Source organism: Cetorhinus maximus, chromosome 19 (assembly GCF_964194155.1).
Source record: "Cetorhinus maximus chromosome 19, sCetMax3.hap1.1, whole genome shotgun sequence".
In the NCBI taxonomy this organism is placed as follows: domain Eukaryota; kingdom Metazoa; phylum Chordata; class Chondrichthyes; order Lamniformes; family Cetorhinidae; genus Cetorhinus; species Cetorhinus maximus.
The window spans coordinates 95098263-95123057 of NC_135897.1; the positions used below are offsets into that span (position 1 = coordinate 95098263).

The 24795-nt window shown below is 47.9% G+C and overlaps 1 protein-coding gene across 2 annotated transcripts in view; it reads left to right on the forward strand.

Annotated features, from left to right (window-relative positions):
- Positions 1-24232, forward strand: part of ostn (osteocrin) — a 63084-nt gene extending 38852 nt beyond the window's left edge. Inside the window, exons 1-5 of one of the 2 annotated variants that reach the window (XM_078564597.1) lie at positions 9074-9172; positions 9730-9828; positions 14629-14846; positions 20817-20905; positions 24068-24232. In XM_078564597.1, the coding sequence (XP_078420723.1) occupies positions 9107-9172; positions 9730-9828; positions 14629-14846; positions 20817-20901 (468 nt within the window). In that variant the 5' untranslated portion in view covers positions 9074-9106 and the 3' untranslated portion in view covers positions 20902-20905; positions 24068-24232. Of the gene's footprint in view, positions 1-9073; positions 9173-9729; positions 9829-14628; positions 14847-20816; positions 20906-24067 lie in introns of those variants that run through there. The other variant, XM_078564598.1, reaches the window with a different exon arrangement.
- Positions 24233-24795: the final 563 nt, after the last annotated feature.

Here is a 24795-nt window from a genome sequence, read left to right on the forward strand (position 1 = left end):
TGATGCTACATGCAACCCTGGTGGCAAACTCCCGCCCTGAGCTGGTGTTGCCATTTGCATCAGTCGGCAGCTCGAGTTTCCCACTTGCTTTTGTTCAGGTTGAGAACCTTCAAGTCTCTGTTGACAGAATCCTTGGATCAGAGCTTTGGGCACCCTGCTGGCCTCTTGGCATGGGTTACCTGCCCGTCCAGCGTATCCTTGGGGATGCGCCCATCTTCCATCCTGTGCTCATGCCCAAGCCGGTGAAGATTTCTTTGTTTGATTAGCACTAGAATGCTTGGCTCGTTTGCCCAAGAAAGGTCTGTGGCAAAGGGCTGTGGCACTGGTAATTTTGTCTTTCCATGTGGTGCCAACTATGTGTCATAGACACTGGAGATGGAAGTTATTGAGCCTGTTTTCTTGGTAGGTGTGGGTTGTCTAGTCCATGCTGGCAGGCAGCAATCTGCAGAGGTTACAGGCCTTATAGATAAACAGCCTGGCCCTGGGGTCAGTTTGTTGTTTCTCCATGACCATTTTGTTAGTCGGCCAAAGTTGCTGGCTTCCTTTCCAATGCATGTGCTGAGCTCTTCAGCAAGAGACAGGTTTTCACTATGGATCCAAGTCGTGAGATTTATTTACTCTTCCAGTGTTGGGTGTTGTTGAGCCTGATCACAGGCAGAGACACAACACCCTGTCCCATAACTACAGTTCTCTTGACACTGATGGTGAGGAAGAACGTGACACAGGCATGGGACAGACAACCCATTAGCCTTTGGAGCTGCTCTTCTGTCAGGACAACTAGTGCAGCATCATCTGCATACAGAAGTCCTCTAATCGGGACATGCTACACTTTTGACTTGGCCTTCAGTCTTGTTAGGTTGAGGGGTTTCCTGTTTGATTGTGTGTGGAGGTACACTCCTTCCATGTTGACATGGAAAGCATAGGTCAGTAGGACAGAGAAAAAGATACAAAACAGAGTAGGGGCTACAACACAGCCCAGTTTCACCCCATTCTTCATCTCTAAACTGTCAGAGGTGGAGCCATTGAGCTGAATGGTGCCGTGCATGTTATCATGGAAGGACTGCATGAGGCTGCAAAGCTTGAAAGGACAACTAGTAATGGCTCATCCTACTCACAGTGTCAAATGCTCTTATGAGATCCACAACAGCAAGGGAGAGTGGTGATCGCTGCTCTCTGCACTTCTCTTGAAGCTGACGTAGGGAGAAGATCATGTCCACTGTAAATCTGCCTGCTCTGAAGCCACATTGTGCCTCTGGGTGTATTCTGGTGGCTAGTCGATGAAGCTTCATTAGAATGGCTCTGGCAAAGGCCTTCTCAGTGTTGCTGAGGAGTGGGGTACCCTAGTAGTTGCTGCCATCCCCAATGATCACCGTTGTTCTTGCATAACATGATGATGTTTACATCATGCATATCTGGTGGGAGAGAACCTTCTCCCCAGCAGAGGAGGAGGAGGTTGTGGAGGTATGGCAGCAGGAGATTTCCATGCTTGAGTAGTTCAGCTGGCATTCGGTCCATTCCAGGTGTTTGCCTAGCAGCTTGGGAGTCAAGGAGCCTTTTTGAGCTCAAGTAGTGAGGGTTCTGCATCAAACTCATACATGACAGGTAACTGCAGAAGATCATCAAGCACAGGCAGAGAGATGTCCATCTCATAGCTCGGAATAGACCTCTACCAGTGGGCCATTTGCTTGTTCTTGTCTATGAGCACTTGCCCATCTACTGATTTTGAAGGAGCAGAAAGTACTGGAAAAACTCTGCAAGACTGGCCCACTATGACTCTTCTTCAGAACCGAGGAGAGGTTTTATGCTGTTGACAAAGGGTCACATAGGACAAAAGGCACGCAATGTTCCAGTGAAGCCCAACGCAAGCTGGAGGAACAGCACCTCATCTTCTGATCAGGCACTTTACAGCCTTCTGAACTCAACAACATCAGCCCAGGAACTCTGTCCTGCATTTTGAAATTTTTTTTGCCAAATTCCAGTCTGTATTTTGTTTTTGCTTTCAGACTGAGCTGACCTTTATTCTGCAATTAATATCTACTCTGGACCTATGCTTTGTTTCTTTACTACAACCATTGCCCACTCCCTTTGCCTTTTGTTCCGTGATATCTTTTGTATTTAATCTCCCCTTGCCCTCTAACCCTTCCCTGACCTTCCCTTTAGTTCCACTTGACCTTTGCCCATTTTTCAACAACATAAAACCCGGCAAGTGCCTCTCTTCTGTTCCAAAGGAGAGTCATATTGGACTCATATGTACATATATATGAACATACAAATTAAGAGCAGGAGTAGGCCATTCAGCCCCTCGAGCCTGCTCCACCATTCAATAAGATCATGGTTAATCTGATTGTGACCTCAACTCCACATTCCGCCTATCCTCAATAACCTTTGACTCCTTTGTTAATCGAGAATCTATCTACCTCTGCCTTCAAAAAATATTCAATGACCCAGCCTCCACCAATCTTTGGGGAAGAGTTCCAAAGATTCACAGCCCTCTGAGAGAAAAAATTTCTACTCATTTCTGCCTTAACTGGGAGACCCCTTATCTTAAACTGTGTCCCCTAGTTCTTGTCTCTCCCACAAGGGGAAACATCCTCTCAGCATCCACCCTGTCAAGTCCCATCAGGATCTTACATGTTTCAATAAGATCACTTCTCATTCTTCTAAACCTCAATGGATACTGGCCCAGCCTGTCCAGCCCTTCTTCGTAAGATAACCTCCTATCAGCTGAGTGATATTTCTTCCTTAACTGAGGTTTCCCACCCACTGTGGTCCAACCCACCTCTCGCGCCTCTGCCCTCACACCTTCCTCTCCCTCCCAGAACCACGATTGGGTCCCCCTTGTCCTCACTTTTCACCCCACCAGCCTCCGCATCCAAAGGATCATCCTCCGCCATTTCCATTAACTCCAGCATGATGCCACCACCAAACACCCAAACACATCTTCCCTTCACCACCCACCCCACCACCACCCCCCCTCCCCAGTCAGCATTCCATAGGGACTGTTCCCTCCGGGACACCCTGGTCCACTTCTCCCTGACCACCTCATCCCCCTCCCACGGCACCTTCCCATGCAATTGCAGCAGGTGCAACACCTGCCCCTTTACCTCCTCCCTCCTCAACATCCAAGGGCCCAAACACTCCTTTCGAGTGAAGCAGCATTTCACTTGCACTTCCCCCAATTTAGTCTACTGCATTCGCTACTCTCAATGCGGTTTCCTCTACATTGGAGAGACCAAACGCAGACTGGGTGACCGCTTTGCGGAACATCTTCAGTCTGTCTGTAAGCATGACCCAGACCTCCCTGTCGCTTGCCACTTCAACACTCCACCCTGCTCTCTTGCCCACATGTCCGTCCTTGGCCTGCTGCAATGTTTCAGTGAAGCTCAATGCAAACTGGAGGAACAGCACCTCAACTTCCGACTAGGCATTTTACAGCCTTCCGGACTGAATATTGAGTTCAACAACTTCAGATCATGAACTCTCTCCTCCATCCCCACCCCTTTTTTATCCCCTTTTTTCAATATTCTTTTTTATTTTTAATTTTTATTTTATTTATTTTCATTTTTATTCATTGTTTTATCCTCACCTTTTATCCTATTTTCAATCTTTTTTCCCACCACTGTCCCCTCCCCCCACCTCACCCCCACCAGGACCATCTATCACTTGTTCATGTTGTTCTTTCCAGAGTGCTTGTCCGGCTATTATCACATTCTGCTTCCTTATCTTAATGCCACCATCAGCACCTCCTTTAGTCAGTATCAGTATCATTAACACCCCCTTTGTCCTTTTGTCCATGACATCTTTGTCAATCTCTCCTTTGCCTCCACCTATCACTGGTCTTCTATCCAGCTTCACCTGCTCCACCCCCTTAAACAGTATAAATTTCATCACATTTTTACTTCTCTTTACCTCTGCAGAAGAGTCATATGGACTCGAAACGTTAACTCTGTTTCTATCTCCACAGACGCTGTCAGATCTGCTGCGTTTTTCCAGCATTTTCTGTTTTTGTTTCAGATTTCCAGCATCCGCAGTATTTTGCTTTTATCAGTTGAGTGACCCTTCTCTGAACTGCTTCTAACACAATTATATCCTTTCTTAAATAAAGAGACCAAAACTATACACAGTGAGAGGTTGTCTCACCAATACCCTGTACAACTGAAGCAAAACATCCCTACTTTTACATTCCATTCACCTTGCAATAGATGACAAGATTCCATTTGCCTTCCTAATCATTTGGTTGAAATGTTAACTCTGCTTCTCTCTCCACAGATGTTGCCAGACCGGCTGAGTTTTTCCATCGCTTTTTGTTTTTATTTCAGATCTCCAGCATCTATAGTATTTTGCTTTTATTCAAAGAAACAGCTCTGGTGACTGTGCTCTTTAGATACCGTCATATATAGCACACTGTCACTAGCAGCTACCTCTAGACTTGACTGTTTTAACACAGTCCTGGCTGGCCTCCCCTGGCCTCCCCACGTTTTACCCTCTGTAAGGTCACCCAAAACAACCTGCCTGTGGCTGAACTCCCACCAAGTCCTATACCCCGAATACCCTCGTGTTCGCTGACTTACATTGACTCTGAGTTAAGCAATGCCTTGATTTTAAAATTCTCATCCCTGCTTTTAAATGCCTCCATCCTCCTCCCTATCTCTGTAATTCCCACCAGACCTATAACCCTCCAAGACATCTTCGCTCCTCCAATTCCGGTCTCTTGAACATCTCCAATTTCAATCGCTCCACCATTGTTCACTCTGCTTCAGCTGCTGAGGATCTAAGTCTTTCTGACTCTGACTCTCTTATCTTTCCCCTCCTTTCCAGATGCAATTTAAAATCTCCCTCTTCAACCAGGTTTTGCTCAGCTGTTGTGATATTTATCCTGGTGATGGGGTCCAGAATAAACAGGCATAACCTTCAAATTTGAGCCAGGCTGTTCAAGGATAATGTCAGGAAGCACTTGTTCACACAAAAGGTTGTGAAAATCTGGAACTGTCTCCCACAGAAAGCTATGGATACTGTGGGGTAATGGGGATCTTCAATGGAATTAAAAGATTTTTTTTGAAAGGCCAATAAAAAGACGTTGACCTGAAATGTTATCTTTGCTTCACTCTCGACAGCTGCTGTCAGTCCTGCTGAGTATCTCCAGCATTTTCTGTTTTTATAATTGAAGGATTTTTGTTGGGAAGGCTCTGGAGCAAAAGCAGGTAAATGGAGTTCAAAGTGCAGACCATGTGCCAAGTGCAGAATGGCATACAAGGGGATTCCCACTGATCAGATCAGGGCTGGTGTTACCACTGGGTGAACTAGGCACTCACAGTCTGGGGAGGGCGGGAAAAACCTGTCGACATTTTTTGAAACATTGGAACTGAAACCCAGGGCTGAATTTTCCCCTCGTTGGGGGGGAAGTTGATGGGTGGGCGCGTGCATGCGTGCTTCCGATCGGCGCCCCCGATCAAAGGTGCCATTTTACGTGGACGGGCCAATTAATGCCCGCCCAGCGTGACGTCCACACAGAAGTGCTATGCGCTCCCTGTGTGGGTAGGGGAGGGGGGGCGGTTCCTAAACCCAAGAGTGCGCTGTTTCGCGCATGTGCATGAAAGAGCACACTCATCTCCCTGAGGCTAAGTGCTGCCTCAGGGAGATCGGTTCAAAATGTTAAAAAGCTCAGAATAGAAAAATAAAATTTCCCTAACATGTCCCCTCGTGTGACAATGTCACATGAGTTGGGACATGTTCATAATTTCCAAAAAAAACTTTATTAAAATTTTTAAAACGCTACATGAAACCTGATCCCGCCCGTGGATGAGGTTTGATGCTTTTTCTACTCCCCGCCGGGGCTCCCGGCCTGCCCGCCAGCCTTAAGGTTGGACGGGTAGGTCCACTAATTACTTTAATTGCTCTGTCAATGGCCTCAATTTGCTGATTTTGCTGCGTCCCCGCCATTCTGAAAACTTAAATGACGGTGACGTCAGGAGTTCAGCCCGACATCACCGGGTGTCATTTTACGTGTCGGCGAGTAGGTCCCGCCCCCCCCACTCACTGACAGTAAAATCCAGCCCCCGGTGTTTAAATAAATCAGCCCCATAATTTATCATCACAGCAACCAAGGGGAACGAAACTCCAACCCTCATCCAGTGCATTGCTGTCCAATCAAATTCAACCTCCTCAAACCAAAAACAAGCCAGTGGGGGGGTGCTGTGATAAAAGCAAAATACTGCAAATGCTGGAAATCTGAAAGAAAAACAGAAAATGCAGGAAAATCTCAGCAGGTCTGGCAACATCTGCGGAGAGAGAAACAGAGTTAATGTTTCGAGTCCGTCTGGCTCTGAAGAAGAGTTACACAGACTCAAAACGTTAACCCTGTTTCTCTCTCCACAGATGTTGCCAGACCTGCTGAGATTTCCCGGCATTTTCTGTTTTTGTTCCAGGAGGGCTGTGATTGGCTGGGATTTTGGTGGCCTGCAGTGGGTTTAGTGGGGTTTGAATTTCATTGAGGGATCAGATGAAAGCAGCAAGTGTTCATCTGACAGCGATGGGTGGAGCAGGGATTTCAGATCACTTCACCCCTGGTTGGGTCAGTAGTTTGTTTTTAAGGTTTATTGCAAATGTTCTCACTTTAGGACTGTGACAGTAAGTTAAACAGCAAAGCTTTAATCCACTGTCCACTCGATGCTTGGGTGTATTCACACAGCAGGGAGATTCAGTTTCCAATGTGAGGTAGTGGACCTTCTCCGTCAGCCCATCTCTGGGTTTCCACAGCTTGCTTCCCCATAGAACCCACTTGTGCCTTTCTCCCAGCATCCTGTGATGTCACTTCCGCCAATGTGTCCCAGATTATTGAGTGGGGAGGGTGGGGAGGGGGGTGTCATGAAGCTATTAATGTATATAACATTTTGAAAAATATTTTTCTTTTAATCTAGATGTTTAGCCTGTGGGTGTGTCTTAATTGGATTAAAGCCAGCTAGTCTGGGTGTGCACTAGTTTTGATATGGAAGAGAGATAGCGCGCATTTGCATTTTTTTGAATAGAGCATTCAAGAAGTGGGGTGAAATTGATACCTGTCTAGCAGCTACCAAACAATATGTTTATATTACGAATAAAATTGGTACTATGAAAGGGGTTTTATTGTTAAAGGTGGAGTTCAAAGAAGCTGGTGAGACAATGAGAATTTGCATTATGACAAGACAGCCAATATCGGGTGTGCAGAGCAGAGGCCAAGTAAGATCAAAGCCTGTCCGCCTCCCACTGTCTGCAAAGGAACCAAAGTGAAAGGAATCTCACTTTGAATTTGTCAGGTGAAAATGCTTTGCCTGGTGTTTGGTTAAGTCTATGAGTTGTTGTTCCCTTAATGGAGATTAGTTTGGGAATTTGTTAAAAGTTATGATAGTAGTAATTTGTAGCCATGTGTATATATATTTTAACCTCTGTAAATCAATAAAATGTTTCATTTAGTTTAATGTAAAACCTCAAGAACTGGTTGTCTGATTCCTGAATTTAGAGTCGCATCTCAAACATAACACTTAAAATTATAGGTTATGACAGTTGTTTAAAGTTTCCCTCTGGGCTTTTTGAATAACTCAGCTTTACCAACTGCATCGGTTGTAAGGGGGTGGAGGTGGGCGGAGGACAATGGGCATCAGATTGGAGGCTCACCCAGTGTGGCAAATACCCTTGTGCCAGCCCTGGATCTGAAGCTAAACTGGACTAACCATGTAAATACTGCAGCTACAAGAGCAGGCCAGAGGCTGGGAATTGTGCAACAAGTAACTCACCTCCTGACTCCCCAAAGCCTGTCCACCATCTACAAGGCACGAGTCAGGAGTGTGATGGAATACTCCCCACTTGCCTGGATGAGTGCAGCTCCAACAACACTCAAGAAGCTTGACACCGTCCAGGACAAAGCAGCCCACTTGATTGGCACCCCATCCACAAACATTCACTGCCTCCATCACCGACGCACAGTAGCAGCAGTGTGTACCATCTACAAGATGCACTGCAGGAATTCACCAAGGCTCCTTCGGCAGCACCTTCCAAAGCCACAACCGCTACCATCTAGAAGGACAAGGGCAGCAGATAGATGGGAACACCACCACCTGGAAGTTCCCCTCCAAGTCACTCACCATCCTGACTTGGAAATATATCGCAGTTCCTTCACTGTCGCTGGGTCAAAACCCTGGAACTCCCTCCCTAACAGCGCTGTGGGTGTACCTACACCACATGGACTGCAAATATAAAAACAAAAAACTGCGGACGATGGAAATCCAAAACAAAAACAGAATTACCTGGAAAAACTCAGCAGGTCTGGCAGCATTGGTGGAGAAGAATAAAGTTGACGTTTCGAGTTCTCACGACCCTTCAACAGAACAGGTTTTAGTGAACACCTTGTCATACACCAGGAGAGAAATGGAAAGCAATGAAGGTGAACAAGGCAAAAGAGAGATACGGAAATCCTGTCGGAGAGAAGAGCAATACTTCTTCAGGGAAGGCATTCCTTGAAGAGAGGTGGCAGTCAATTAAACACAGAGATAAAAACAAAAAAACTGCTGATGCTGGAAATCCAAAACAAAAAAGGGTCGTGAGGACTCGAAACGTCAACTTTATTCTTCTCCGCCGATGCCGCCAGACCTGCTGAGTTTCTCCAGGTAATTCTGTTTTTGTTTCACATGGGACTGCAGTGGTTCAAGGAGGCTGCTCACCACCACAGTGAGAGGTGGGCAATAAATGCTGGCCCAGCAGGTCCCGTGCAATAATTTTTTTTTTTAAAGCTGGAGGGGCTGAACGGCCTCTCCTGTTCCTAGAAAGTAAGCAACTGGGAAAAGGTTTGCATTTGGAAACGGGAGTTTTACATCTCCGGTCAGATGTGGTTTATACAATTTGATAGCGGGTTCTGCTCAATAAGATTGTGGTCACACATCAGGGAGCGAGTTGGGCGGTTTCAGCAGATTGGGAGAGGTTGAGGATTTGGGATTCGCTCCTGATTTCGCTGGAACCGCAGACACCCCGATGGAAGGGAAAGTGACTGAGGCGCAGGTGGGAAGTGCCAGGAAACCTGTGGGTGAGACACTGGGAGGCAAGTGACGCACTGGAGACCGGGGGCCGGGGACTATAAATGGGAGCGAAAGCGAACAAGGAGCAATTTGGGATCCTGCACAGCAAGTGGGGTGAGGACATTAAGGTGAGACTGAGGGAAGGCGGCCAACTCCTTTACCCCATTAAAGGGCAAAGAATTAAAACAAAGCTTTTAGAATTGTTCTAAAAGGTTAGCAATACTAACAAGCTTCTAGTGTTGGAATAATTATTGGGAATGAATGTATTTAAAGTCGAGTTCTTTATCCCAATCAATGTTAACAAACAGAAATAGCTGGAAAAGCTCAGCAGCTTTGGTGTGGAGATCGTGTTAATAGTTTAACTGATAATAACTCAATAGTTTGATTCCTTAAAAGTTGATGATTCATTTTTTTCTTTCGACGATTATTCCTCTCGGTGGTTTTATACTTGTTGAACCTCCTCAATTCTCAGCCCCAGTGATTTGAAAGCAGGTCAGGGAGGTTATGTATAATTTATCACAGTTTATCATTCATCCTTCCCGCAATCATTCCGATTGCAGAGTGGGATTGATGTGACTATTCTGCATTCTAGTCAGTGCTGTTCTCAGTGTTATTGAATGGTCAGAGGTGAGAATCGAACCCCCTGCCCTGCTCCTGTTATTCACTGCAGGAAATGTCTCACCAGATGATCGGATCCAGACAAAACTTCCTTCACCTGCTTCTGCTGCTGAACTTCATTCGCTGCAGCGACGGGACAGCTCCGGGGACAGAAGTGGCTGGAAAGGTGAGGAGAGTGAGTGAGAGAGAGAGAGAGAGAGACTAGGAATGAGAGAGAGACTGGGAGAGAGAGAGAGAAAGAGAAACTGGGAGTGAGAGAGAGAGAGAGACTGGGTCTGGGAGCGTGAGAGAGAGGCTGGGAGAGAGAGAGAGAGAGACGGAGTGAATGAGAGACAGAGAGACTGGGAGTGAGAGAGAGAGAGAGAGAGACGGAGTGAATGAGAGACAGAGAGACTGGGAATGAGAGAGAGAGAGAGGGACTGGGAGTGAGAGAGACTGGGAATGAGAGAGAGAGGGACTGGGAGTGAGAGAGACTGGGAATGAGAGAGAGAGAGAGAGGGACTGGGAGTGAGAGAGAGAGAGAGAGAGAGACTGGGTCTGGGAGTGTGAGAGAGAGAGAGGCTGGGAGTGAGAGAGAGACTTGGAGTGAATGAGAGACAGAGAAACTGGGAATGAGAGAGGGAGACTGGCAGTGAGAAAGAGAGACTGGGAATGAGAGACTGGGAATGAGAGAGAGAGAGTGACTGGGAGAGAGAGAGAGGGTCTGGGGGTGAGAGAGAGAGACTGGGTCTAGGAGTGTGAGAGAGAGAGTGACTGGGAGACAGAGAGAGGGTCTGGGAGTGAGAGAGAGAGAGAGAGAGAGAGAGACTGGGTCTAGGAGTGTGAGAGAGAGGGAGAGACCAGGAGTGAGAGAGAGATTGGGAGAGAGGGACTGGGTCTGGGAGTGTGAGAAAGAGAGAGAGAGAGACAGACAGACAGAGAGGGAGAGAGACTGGGAATGAGAGAATGAGAGAGAGACTGGGAGTGTGAGTAAGATACAGAGAGAGAGAGAGAAAGACTGGGAGCGAGAGAGAGATTGGGAGAGTGGGTCTGGCAGTGTGTGAGAGAGAGAGAGACTGGGAGAGAGAGAGACTGGGAGTGAGAGAAAGAGAGAGAGAGATTGGGTCTGGGAGTGAGAGAGAGATTGGAGAGAGAGTGAGAGAGAGATTGGAGGGAGAGAGAAAGAGATTGGGGAGAGAGAGAGAGAGAGAGACTGGGGTTGGGAGAAAGAGAGAAAGAGAGAGACTGGGTATGAGAGAAAGAGAGAGAGAGTGACTGGGGGTAACAGAAAGAGAGACTGGGTCTGGGAGTGAGAGCGAGAGACTGGGAGTGGGAGTGAGAGAGAGACTGGGAATGAGAGAGAGAGAGACTGGGAGTGTGGGAGAGAGAGAGGCTAGGAGTGAGAGAAGAACTGGAAATGAGAGAGGGACTGGGAGTTTGAGAGAGGGAGGCAGACAGGGAGAGAGACAGAGACTGGGAATGAGAGAGAGAGAGAGGGACTGGGAGTGAGAGAGAGAGAGAGAGAGGATGGGTCTCGGAGTGAGAGAGTGAGAGACCCGGGAATGTGAGAGGGAGTGTGAGAGAGAGAGTGGGAGTGAGAGAGAGAGAGCGAGAGACTGGGAATGAAAGAGAGAGAGAGGGTCTGGGACTGAGAGAGAGACTGGGAGTGAGAGCGAGAGAGACTGGGAGTGAGAGAGAGAGCGTGAGAGACTGGGAATGAAAGAGTTTGAGAGAGAGAGAGAGGGGGCGGGGACTGGGAATGAGAGAGAGAGACTGGGAATGAGAGAGAGAGACTGGGATTGGGAATGAGAAAGAGAGAGAGAGACTGGGACTGGAGTGAGAGAGAGAGACTGGGAGTGTGAGAGCAAGAGAGCGAGTGGGAGTGAGAGAGCGAGCGAGAGACTGGGAATGAAAGAGAGAGAGAAGGAATGGGACTGAGAGAGAAAGAGAGAAAGAGAGAGAAAGAGCGTGAGAGACTGGGAATGAAAGAGTTTGAGAGAGAGAGACTGAGAATGAGAGAGAGAGAGAGAGACTGGGAATGAGAGAGAGAGAGAGAGACTGGGAATGAGAGAGAGAGAGAGACTGGGAATGAGAGAGAGAGAGAGAGAGACTGGGAATGAGAGAGAGAGAGACTGGGAATGAGAGAGAGAGAGACTGGGAATGAGAGAGAGAGAGAGAGACTGGGAGAGAGAGAGAGACTGGGACTGGAAGTGAGTGAGAGAGAGAGAGAGACTGGGACTGGGAGTAAGTGAGAGAGAGAGAGACTGGGACTGGGAGTGAGAGAGAGAGAGAGAGACTGGAACTGGGAGTAAGTGAGAGAGAGAGACTGGGACTGGAGTGAGAGAGAGAGACTGGGAGTGTGAGAGCAAGAGAGCGAGTGGGAGTGAGAGAGCGAGCGAGAGACTGGGAATGAAAGAGAGAGAGAAGGAATGGGACTGAGAGAGAAAGAGAGAAAGAGAGAGAAAGAGCGTGAGAGACTGGGAATGAAAGAGTTTGAGAGAGAGAGACTGAGAATGAGAGAGAGAGAGAGAGACTGGGAATGAGAGAGAGAGAGAGAGACTGGGAATGAGAGAGAGAGAGAGACTGGGAATGAGAGAGAGAGAGAGAGAGACTGGGAATGAGAGAGAGAGAGATTGGGAATGAGAGAGAGAGAGACTGGGAATGAGAGAGAGAGAGAGAGACTGGGAGAGAGAGAGAGACTGGGACTGGAAGTGAGTGAGAGAGAGAGAGAGACTGGGACTGGGAGTAAGTGAGAGAGAGAGAGACTGGGACTGGGAGTGAGAGAGAGAGAGAGAGACTGGAACTGGGAGTAAGTGAGAGAGAGAGACTGGGACTGGGAGTGAGTGAGAGAGAGAGAGGGACTGTGACTGGGAGTAAGTGAGAGAGAGAGAGAGAGAGACTGGGACTGGGAGTAAGTGAGAGAGAGAGAGGGACTGTGACTGGGAGTGAGTGAGAGAGAGAGAGACTGGGACTGGGAGTGAGTGAGAGAGAGAGAGGGACTGGGACTGGGAGTAAGTAAGAGAGAGAGAGACTGGGACTGGGAGTGAGTGAGAGAGAGAGAGAGGGACTGGGAGTTTGAGAGAGAGAGAGACTGGGAGAGAGAGAGACTTGGAGTGGATGAGAGAGAGAGAGAGAGGCTGGCGGGGGGTGATGGTGTAGTGGTATTGTCGCTGGACTAGTAATCCAGAGATTACTAATGCTCTGGGGACCCCAGATGGTGGAATTTGAATTCAATAAAAAAATGTGGAATTGAAAGTCTAATGATGACCAGATGGGTTTTTACAACAATTGTCGATTGTTTACAACAATTGTCCATTGTAAAAACCCATCTGGTTCATGAATGCCCTTTAGGGGAGGAAATCTGTTATCTGGCCTACACGTGACTCCAGACCCACAGCAATGCAGTTGACTCTGAAATGGCCTGAGAAGCCAGTCAGTTATAACAAACCACTACAAAGACACAAAAAAGGAATGAAACCGGATGGCCTAACAGCACTGTGGGTGTACCTACACCACATGCACTGCAGTGATTTAAGAAGGCAGCTCACCACCACCTTCTCAAGGCAATAATTGCTGGCCTAGCCAGTGGTGTCCACATCCAATGAATTAAAAAAAGAGAGAGAGACTGAGAATGAGGAAGAGAGAGAGGGAGAGAGTTGAAGTGTGAAAGAGCCAGAGGGAAACTTGGGGAGAGAGAATAGAGAGAGAAATGGGGGGAGAGAGAGAAAGGGAGAGGCTGGAGTTGAGATAGAGACTAGGGGAGAGGAATAAAAGGGGCTGAGAGGCAGTGAGAGAGATTGGGGGTGAGGGAGAAAAGAAACTGGGAGAGAGGTTAGGGGTGAGGGAGAAAATGGACTGGGAGTGTGAGAGAGGGAGAGAAAGACAAGGGTGGGAAGGAGAAACTGGGGAGAGACTAGAGTAAGAGAGAGAAAGAGATGCGTGAGGGAGACAGATACTGGTGGGTATAGAGGGGAGAGAGATCGGGGTGACAGTGACTGGGGAGAGTGACTGGGAGAATGTGAGGGAGAGAGTGACGGGGACGTGTGATGGGTGAGTGAGAGAGACAGACAAATTTTGGATTCAGCCCCTGAGCTGTGCCAAGTTCTCTGAGGTTGGTGAGAGTAGGATTGGTCTCTGCTGATGGCCTCAGCAACTCTGCCAACAATCAGTGTCTGGACTTGGGAATGAGGAACAAGAACTTGACTGAAGTGCAGGAGAGCAACTGGTGCTTGTGTAACTGTAAATAAAGACTTGCATTCCTATAGCGCCTTTCACAAGTTCAGGGTATTGTAAGGCACTTGACAGCTAATGAGGCACTGTTGAAATGTAGGAAATGCTGCAGCCAAATTTCTCACAGTAAAAGATCCCACAGCAATGACCAAATAATCTGTTAAATTACGGTAGAGATATTGAGCAGGACACCAGGGAGGCATTACTCTGCTTTAATTTGAAATAGCGCCATGGGATCTTTAACATCAACCTGAGAGAGCAGGTTGGGCCTCAGATTAACATGTCAATTTGAAGACGGCACCTGTGACAGTGCGGCATTTCCTCAGTACTGCACCTGCTGTGCCAGTCTGGGTTTTGTGCTCAAGTCTCTAGAGTGGGATTTGAAGCAACAACTCTGAGCTAGAGATGAGAGTGTCACCCACTGAGACACAGCTGACATCCTATTGCAATAAGGATTTGTGTCTTTGGGAGGCAGGAATTGGAGAATGTGGGGGAGTGGGAACAGTCCAAAAGGAAGATTTCCACTGAAGTAAACATTTAGATGAATCTTCTGCATTCGAAATACTTGTATTTTCATTAGCCTTTAGAAGGGAAACATGTTCAGGTTAAGTTTTATTTTTAAATTTTATTCATTTTGCAAGTCTGAAAAAGACCTTATGCAGAAGAAATACAAATGTAAAATTTTAACTCTTCTTGTCCTGGGACCTGGTCTAAACATGAGAAGATTTTAATTTTCAAAAAGTTAACCTTGTCTCAGCCCTCAGACCTCTCGCCTTGGGTCAAGGCAGCTCTGACTTCAGCATCTGTGGAGGGGAACGAACTGGGTCCATCAGACTGGCTTCCGCTCCTCCATCATCTCGCCAGACGCCAAGTTGATGCAGCATCAAAGAGGAAGAGGAGGAGGAGTGTGCCGCAGTCAGGCTTTCGTTCAAACAGGGGCTCTGTCAAGCCCAAAACCGTCAAGTCCAAGCAGAGGTGAGTCTTTCACACCCACTCCCCCAGAGGTCTTCTCAACCATCACCCCCATGGTTCATTTTGAACATGAAGTGATTTATGAATATAAACTAAATGGTAGAATGTTAAAGGGGTGGAGGGACAGAGAGAAGTGGGTGTTTCCACTTGTTTCTGAAGGTGAGGGATTGGTTAGCTCAGTTGGTTAGGTTGCTAGACTGTACTGCATAATGATACCAATGGCATGAACTTGCTCCCTGTACTGGCTCTTGGAGACTGGCCTCCTTGCCTTGCTCCATGCTTATAGAGGGTGTCCCTCAAGCTGCATGTTAACACTGATCTCCCTCTAATGGTGAGAGATGCCTGTTACCCTTTGTGGACTATGGCTAGAAAAATTACCTTTGAAGGTGACAGGGCAAGTTGAGATGTCTGTGGAAAAGGTAGGACTTTTAATTTTATCAACAGACACATACAGTACAAAAAGCAAGGAAGTTATATTAAATTTTTATAAGAGCTAATCCTCAGCTGGAGTTTTGTGGCCAATTATGGGCCACACTTGAGGGAGAATTTCAGTAGCCTTGGAGGAGAATTACTAGAATGGGACTAGGGGTGAGGGAGCTCCGTTCATGTGGAATCTCCCCTTAACCTTCTCTGCTCTAAGGAGAACAATCCCAGGGATTGTTCTCCTTAGAGCAGAGAAGGTTAAGGGGAGATTCAATAGAGGTGTCCAAAGTCAAGAAGGATTTTGATAGAGTAAATAAGGACAGACTGTTTGCAGTAGCAGGAGGGTCAGTAATCAGAGGAGACAGATTGAAGGTAATTGGAAAAAGGTGCATCAGGGAGTTGAGAATTGTTTTTTTAAGTAATACATTTTTACGATCTGGAATGCACTACCTGAAAGGGTGGTGGAGGCAGATTCAATAATAACTTACAAAAGGGTAAGAGATAAACTGCTGAGAAGAGAGAGTCTGCAGGGCTCTGGGGTAAAAGCAGGGACATGGGACTGAGTAGAGCAGTAGGAAGGGTCAAGTGTCCTCCTTCTGAGCTATATCGTTCTTTGATTCTATGAAAGAGGGCCAGGCAGGTACCAGATTCTATCCCGGTCTGCACTGAGGTATTGAATCGTAGGCAGAAGTGGCTTGAGGGGCTGAATGGCCTTTATTTTTCCAACTCTGCCAGCCCAGAGCAGTTGTGGGGCTCCAATTGCAATAACCTGCATTTATATAGCACCTCTAACATAGAAAATTCATTGAAATGTAATCAGGAAAGGAAAAGAAAATCAGCACCGAGCCAAAAAAAGGACTAAAATGTTGGCCAAGGATTTGGGTTTTCAGGTTGATGTTAAAGAAGGAAAGGGAGTTGGAGAGGTTCTGGAAGGGGAATTCCAGAGGTTAGGGGCTCAGCAGCTGAAGGAATGGTTGCCAGTGAAGGGAGGAGGGAGTGGGGGGGGTTGGGGATGGGTGTGGGGGCTGGGGGTTCAGTGTCAGAGTTGGAGGAACACAAGAGTTTAAGATCTCTCAGAGGGTTGTAGGTCTGGGGAAGGTTGCAGAGGTGGGGAGGGGTGAGACTAATTTAAATTAGTTTCTGTGGAGGGGCAGGTAAAATCCGGCAATTGCTGTTACTCCCAGTTAGTGTCTGTGACTGGGAAGTCCTTGTGTGGGTAGCGCATTGGTCTGTGCTTCGAGCTATAGTCATGGAAACTCATTGTTAAAGTTCATGAGGGCGAAATAGTTACTTGGGCGCGGTACCAGGGGGAAACGGACGGCAAAAGTTAAATTGTTCTGTGCCTTCAAACCTAGTGTAAAGTTAAAAAAAACCAGAGTTACATTATCAGAGACCCTGGTGGAATGCTGAAGTGGAGGGTGGGAGGGCAGTGGGGGTGACAGGTGGAACTGGGAAGGAAGAGACTGAGATTGATCGATTTCTTGGGATTTCTATCAGGCAAATGGATCAATGATGGGTATAAATGGCGTTAGGATACAGGTCAGTCATGATCGAGTTAAATGATGGAGCAGGCTTAAAGGGCTGAGTAGCCTCCTCTAGTCCCAATGTTCCTACACACAATCCAGGAGTCTGCAAGCACTGATTTATTTTTGTACTGAATCAACAGCCCAGAAATTGTAAATCCCACTTAGGGGAAGTAGTGAAGTTAATTATTTATGGGGTGGCACCAGGAGAAATGACTGTGATGCCACCAGATTTCCTTCAGAGGGAAAACCCACTGTCCCTATTCAGTTGGCCTATAAGTGGTTCCATAAGAAATAGGAAATAGGAGCAGGAAAAGACTATTCGGCCACTCGAGCCTGCCCCACCATTCAATAAGATCATGGCTGATCTGCTTCAACATGTCCCTCCTGCACTGTCTGCTATCCCTTAATTCCCTTAGTACTCAAAAACCTACTGATCTCTGAGTTGAATGCTCTCATTTACTGAGCATACACAGCCCTATAGGATAGAGAATTGCAAAGGCTGATGCTCTGCTGAGTGAAGACGTTTCTCCTTAACTAAGTGTGTGAAAGGACAATGTGTGACCCACTGTCCCAGTGTGTGAAAGTACAGCATGTGACCCACTGTCCCAGAGTGTGAAAGGACAGCATGTGACCCACTGTCCCAGAGTGTGAAAGGACAGCGTGTGACCCACTGTCCCAGAGTGTGAAAGGACAGTGTGTGACCCACTGTCCCAGTGTGTGAAAGGACAGCGTGTGACCCACGGTCCCAGAGAGTGAAAGGATAGTGTGTGACCCACTGTCCCAGTGTGTGAAAGGACAGTGTGTGACCCACTGTCCCAGTGTGAAAGGACAGCGTGTGACCCACTGTCCCAGTGTGAAAGGATAGTGTGTGACCCACTGTCCCAGAGTGTGAAAGGACAGCGTGTGACCCACTGTCCCAGTATGAAAGGACAGCGTGTGACCCACTGTCCCAGTGTGAAAGGATAGTGTGTGACCCACTGTCCCAGAGTGTGAAAGGACAGTGTGTGACCCACTGTCCCAGTGTGTGAAAGGACAGTGTGTGACCCACTGTGCCAGAGTGTGAAAGGACAGTGTGTGACCCACTGTCCCAGCGTGAAAGGACAGCGTGTGACCCACTGTCCCAGTGTGAAGGGACAGTGTGTGACCCACTGTCCCAGTGTGAAAGGACAGCGTGTGACATCCTGTCCCAGTGTGAAAGGACAGCGTGTGACCCACAGTCTCAGTGTGTGAAAGGACAGAGTGTGACCCACTGTCCCAGTGTGTGAAAGGACAGCGTGTGGCACCACTGTCCCAGAGTGTGAAAGGACAGCGTGTGACCCACTGTCCCAGAGTGTGAAAGGACAGTGTGTGACCCACTGTCCCAGTGTGTGAAAGGACAGCGTGTGACCCACGGTCCCAGAGAGTGAAAGGATAGTGTGTGACCCACTGTCCCAGTGTGTGAAAGGACAGTGTGTGACCCACTGTCCCAGTGTGAAAGGACAGCGTGTGACCCACTGTCCCAGTGTGAAAGGATAGTGTGTGACCCACTGTCCCAGAGTGTGAAAGGACAGCGTGTGACCCACTGTCCCAGTATGAAAGGACAGCGTGTGACCCACTGTCCCAGTGTGAAAGGATAGTGTGTGACCCACTGTCCCAGAGTGTGAAAGGACAGTGTGTGACCCACTGTCCCAGTGTGTGAAAGGACAGTGTGTGACCCACTGTGCCAGAGTGTGAAAGGACAGTGTGTGACCCACTGTCCCAGTGTGAAAGGACAGTGTGTGACCCACTGTCCCAGTGTGAAGGGACAGTGTGTGACACCCTGTCCCAGTGTGAAAGGACAGCGTGTGACCCACAGTCTCAGTGTGTGAAAGGACAGAGTGTGACCCACTGTCCCAGTGTGTGAAAGGACAGCGTGTGACCCACTGTCCCAGTGTGAAAGGACAGCGTGTGACCCTCTGTCCCAGAGTGTGAAAGGATAGCGTGTGACCCACTGTCCCAGTGTGTGAAAGGACAGAGTGTGACCCACTGTCCCAGTGTGTGAAAGGACAGCGTGTGACCCACTGTCCCAGTGTGTGAAAGGACAGCGTGTGACCCACTGTCCCAGTGTGTGAAAGGACAGCGTGTGACCCACTGTCCCAGTATGAAAGGACAGCGTGTGACCCACTGTCCCAGTGTGAAAGGACAGCGTGTGACCCACTGACCCAGTGTGAAAAGATAGTGTGTGACCCATTGTCCCAGTGTGTGAAAGGACAGTGTGTGACCCACTGTCCCAATGTGAAAGGACAGCGTGTGACCCACTGTCCCAGTGTGAAAGGACAGCGTGTGACCCAATTTCCCAGTGTGAAAGGATAGTGTGTGACCCACTGTCCCAGTGTGAAAGGACAGCATGTGACCCACTGTCCCAGTGTGTGAAAGGACAGCGTGTGACCCACTGTCCCAGAGTGTGAAAGGACAGTTTGACCCACCGTCCCAGACAGTGAAAGAACAGCGTGTGACCCACTGTCCCAGTGTGTGAAAGGACAGTGTGTGAAAGGACAGTGTGTTACCCACTGTCCCAGAGTGTTAAAGGACAGTGTGTGACCCACTGTCCTAGTGTGTGAAAGGACAGAGTGTGACCCACTGTCCCAGTGTGTGAAAGGACAGCGTGTGACCCACTGTCCCAGTGTGTGAAAGGACAGCGTGTGACCCACTGTCCCAGTGTGTGAAAGGACAGTGTGTGACCCACTGTCCCAATGTGTGAAAGGACAGTGTGTGACCCACTATCCCAGTGTGTGAAAGGACAGTGTGTGACCCACTGTCCTAGTGTGTGAAAGGACAGCGTGTGACCCACTGTCCCAGTGTGTGAAAGGACAGTTTGACGCACTGTCCCAGAGAGTGAAAGAACAGCGTGTGACCCACTGTCCCAGTGTGTGAAAGGACAGCGAGTGACCCACTGTCACAGTGTGAAAGGACAGCGTGTGACCCACTGTCCCAGAGTGTGAAAGGACAGTTTGACCCACTGTCCCAGAGAGTGAAAGAACAGCGCGTGACCCACTATCCCAGTGTGTGAAAGGACAGTGTGTGACCCACTGTCCCAGTGTGTGAAAGGACAGTTTGACCCACTGTCCCAGAGAGTGAAAGAACAGCGCGTGACCCACTATCCCAGTGTGTGAAAGGACAGTTTGACCCACTGTCCCAGAGAGTGAAAGAACAGCGCGTGACCCACTGTCCCAGTGTGTGAAAGGACAGTGTGTGACCCACTGTCCCTGTGTGTGAAAGGACAGCGTGTGACCCACTGTCCCAGTGTGTGAAAGGACAGCGTGTGACCTACTGTCCCAGTGTGTGAAAGGACAGCGTGTGACCCACTGTCCCAGTGTGTGAAAGGACAGTGTGTGACCCACTGTCCCAGTGTGTGAAAGGACAGCGTGTGACCCACTGTCCCAGTGTGTGAAAGGACAGCGTGTGACCCACTGTCCCAGTGTGTGAAAGGACAGCGTGTGACCCACTGTCCCAGTGTGTGAAAGGACAGCGTGTGACCCACTGTCCCAGTGTGTGAAAGGACAGCGTGTGACCCACTGTCCCAGTGTGTGAAAGGACAGCGTGTGACCCACTGTCCCAGTGTGTGAAAGGACAGCGTGTGACCCACTGTCCCAGTGTGTGAAAGGACAGCGTGTGACCCACTGTCCCAGTGTGTGAAAGGACAGCGTGTGACCCACTGTCCCAGTGTGTGAAAGGACAGCGTGTGACCCACTGTCCCAGTGTGTGAAAGGACAGCGTGTGACCCACTGTCCCAGTGTGTGAAAGGACAGCGTGTGACCCACTGTCCCAGTGTGTGAAAGGACAGCGTGTGACCCACTGTCCCAGTGTGTGAAAGGACAGCGTGTGACCCACTGTCCCAGTGTGTGCTGCTGCTCTTATTTTGGTTGTAATCTCTGAGGTGGTTATTGGTGCAAAGCGGTGGGGGGGATAAAAGTGCTTTACGATGTCGGGATCCTGTTATCACTCTGTTTGCCTGGGGTCTGTCAGTGCTGCAGCTCAATCTGTCAATTCTTTTTGATCCTTTTAGGAAAGTTCTGGATGGTCGCAAGAGACGTGTTAATTTCCCAATGGATCGGATTGGTCGCATGTACCTACCAAAGATCAGTTATTGACATGGTATAACATTAACAATAGGACATAAGAACACAAGAAATCAACTCAGGCGTAGGCCATTCAGCCCTTCGAGCCTGCTGTGCCGTTTAATAAGATCATGACTGATCCTTGACTTGAACTCCATCTTCCTGCTCTATAACCAATATCCTTCAATTGCCTTCGAGTCTATCAACCTCAGCCTCGAATATACTCAGAAGAAATTTCTCACCTCAGTCCTAAATGGCTGCGCACCCCCTCCACCCAATCCTGAAATGATGCCCCCTAGTTCTAGACACCCCAGCCAGGACAAACAACCCCTCAGCATTTACCCTGCTAAGCTCCCTCACAATCGTTTATGTTTCAATGATATCACATTTCATTCTTCTAACCCCCAGAGAGTATCGATCCATTTTATATAACCGTTCCTCATGGGACAAACCTCTCATTCCAGAAATCAACCTTGTGGACCTATCTCACATCCCCTCTAAGTTAAATATCTCCTTCATAGTTATGGAGCCAAATATGTATCCAAATGTCTCACCAAAGCACTGCACAATTGCAGCAAGACTTCGTTGCTCTTATAATCCAACCCCTTTATATCAGAGGCTAACATAACATTTGCTTTACTAATTGTTTGCCATACCTTTATGTTAACTCCCTGTGCTTCTTATACAAGGGCACCCAAATCCTTCCAAACACCAACATGCACAAGTTTCTCTCCATTTATAAAACATTCAGTTTTTCTGTTCTTCTTACCAAAGTGAATAACCCTCACCTTTCCTGGCATCAGGCTCCAGCTGACACCTTCTTCCCCACTCACCCAACCTGTCCATCTCCCTCGACAGCCCCTTTACATCCTCCTCCCTGCTCACGTTCCCACCTAGCTCTGTATCTTCAACAAACTTGGAGATATTACACACAGCCGATTCATCCAGGTCATTAATATAGATTGCAAATAGCTGAGCACTGATCCTTGTGGCACACCAATAGTAACAGCCTGGCTACTCTCTGTTTTGTGTCCTTTAACCAATCCTGAATCTATGGCACAAGACCTGCATTCACCCTTCCAGACTTTGCCAAAACCCCAGGTCAAAATTTGAGCCAGGCTGTTCAGGACTGATGTCAGGAATTACTTCTCCACACAAAGAGGAGTGGGAATCTGGAACTTTCTCTGCAAAAAGCTGCAGAGGTTGGAGGTCAATGGAAAATTTCTAACCTGGAAGTAATAGATTTTAGTTGGATAAGGGTATTAAGGGTTACAGAATCAAGGTGGGTAAATAGAATTAAGATACAAATCAGCCATAATCTAATTGAGTGATGGAATAGGCTCAATGGTTTGAATGGCCTCCTTCTGTCCCTAAGTTCCTATTATCATGAGAATAGACAGTGCTATCAAGTGGCAGTTACAAAACAATAACCTGCTCACTGATGCTCAGTTTGGGTTCCGCCAGGGCCACTCAGCTCCTGACCTCATTATAACCTTGATCCAAACATAGACAGAAGAGCTGAATTCAAGAGGTGAGGTGAGAGTGACTGCCCCTGACATCAAGGCTGCATTTCACCGAGTGTGGCATCAAGGAGCCCTAGCAAAACTGGAGTCAATGAGAAAGGGTGGCTATACTCACCGCTGGTTGGAGTCATACCTAGCACAAAGAAAGATGGTTGTGGTTGTTGGAGGTCAGTCATCTCAGCTCCAGGACATCACTGCAGGAGTTTCTCAAAGTTGTCAACCAGTGATCAGAAACTGAACTGGACTAGCCATATAAATACTCTGGCTACAAGAGCGGGTTAGAGGCTATGAAACTTGCAGTGAGTTACCCTTTTTTCATTCATCCATGGATGTGGGTGTCGCTGGCTGGGCCAGCATTTATTGTCCACCCCTAGTTGCCCTTGAGAAGGTGGTGGTGAGTTGCCTTCTTGAATCGCTGCAGTCCATGTGGTGTAGGTACACCCACAGTGCTGTTAGGGAGGGAGTTCCAGGATTTTGACCCTGCGACACTGAAGGAACGGCCGATATATTTCCAAGTTAGGATGGTGAGTGGCTTGGAGGGGAACTTCCAGGTGGGCAAGTTCCCATCTATCTGCTGCCCTTGTACTTCTAGATGGTACTGGTCATGGGTTTGAAAGGTGCTGCCTAAGGAGCCTTTGTGAGTTTCTGCAGTGCATCTTGTAGATGGTACACACTGCTGCTACTGTGCATCGGTGGTGGAGGGAGTGAACGTTTGTGGAAGGGATGCCAATCAAGCGGGCTGCTTTGTCCTGGATGGTGCCAAGCTTCTTGATTAGCACCCCATCTTAAATATTCACTCCCTTTATCACCATAACACAGTGGCAGCAGTGTGTACCATATACAAGACACACTGCAGCAATTCACCAAGGCTCCTTCAAACCCATGACCACTACCATCTAGAAGGACAAGGGCAGCAGATAGATGGGAAAACCACCGCCTGGAAGTTCCCCTCCAAGCCACTCACCATCCTGACTTGGAAATATATCGCCGTTCCTTCACTGTCGCTGGGTCAAAATCCTGGAATTCCCTTCCTAACAGCACTGTGGGTGTACCTACACCACATGGACTGCAGCGGTTCAAGAAGGCAGCTCATCAGAACCTTGTCAAGGGCAATTAGGGATGGGCAATAAATGCTGGTGTAGCCAGTGGCGCTCACACCCTGTGAATGAATAAAAAATTGAAAATGGTGCTCCCTGGTTTGGAGACACATGGTTACAGAGAGTCCATTGATTGTTAGACCCAGGGAGTGCCTGGACCTCAGGGCCCTCTGCTGAGTGCATGAAGACATGTTTTGGTGGATTGTGATCCTTTGTTTGTTGCCCACAGGCACTCACTGCTTGGTACATACTTGAAGAGCAAGCATCAGACCTATGTACTGGAAGGTGAGGGACACCTAACGGCCTTGGCACCATGACAGTGCAGATACAAGCCTAAACCCAACAAACAGAGAGTGCAGACCTAAAGCTGAGCTCACCACCAAGGCTGCCCAGCCTCAGAGTGCATGCTGCTGTAGAAACAGTGCAGACATAAAACATAAGCCTTACACCCAAGCCGCGCATGTACAAAACACAGGCCTGGTAATGGAGCAGTACCTTCAGGAGAAGAGGGAAAGGAATTGGAGGGGTGAAGGACCAGAATATTTTAATGTCTTGCGATATTTTCTTATCTTTTCATAGTTTCCTGGCCCGGCCAAGATTCTAAACTGAGGATCACCTGAAGCTTATTGGCAAAAAGCATGAAGTTACCCGAAGATGTTTGTGTTGCTGATTTGGTTTAATGTTTTATTGCTGTATCAATGTCATTGTCATTTGGAATGTGTCAATAAACTCAAGAAGCTCCTGTCAAGGCTCCTTCACCATTAAATCCAACAGAAATCGGAAAATTAAAAATAGCTTTCGTTTATATAGAGGCTTCCAGGATCTCAAGACATCCCAAAGTGCTTCACAGACAATGTAGCAATGAGTTTGGAAGTGTAGTCATTGTTGGGATGTACGAAATGTCACTGTTAGTTTATGCACAGCAAGCTCCCACAAACAGTAATGATCTAAATAACTAGATAATCTGTTATGGTGCTGGTTATAAACACAACATCTTTCTTGTTGTTTGTGGGATATTTACACAGTTATATCATATTCCCAGCACTGAAACAGGCCATTTGGCCCAACTACTCTAGCTGGTGTTTATGCTTCACATGAGCCTCCTCCCACCCCTCTTTATCTGATTATCACCTTATCCATCTATTCCTTTCTCCATCATGTGTTTATCGAGCTTCCCCTTAAAGGTATCTATTACATTCACCCAACCACTCCCCGTGGTAGCGAGTTGTGCATTCTCACCACTCTCTGGGTAAAGAAGTTTTTCCTGAATTCCAGATTGTAGTTATCAGTGACTCTCTTACATTTAT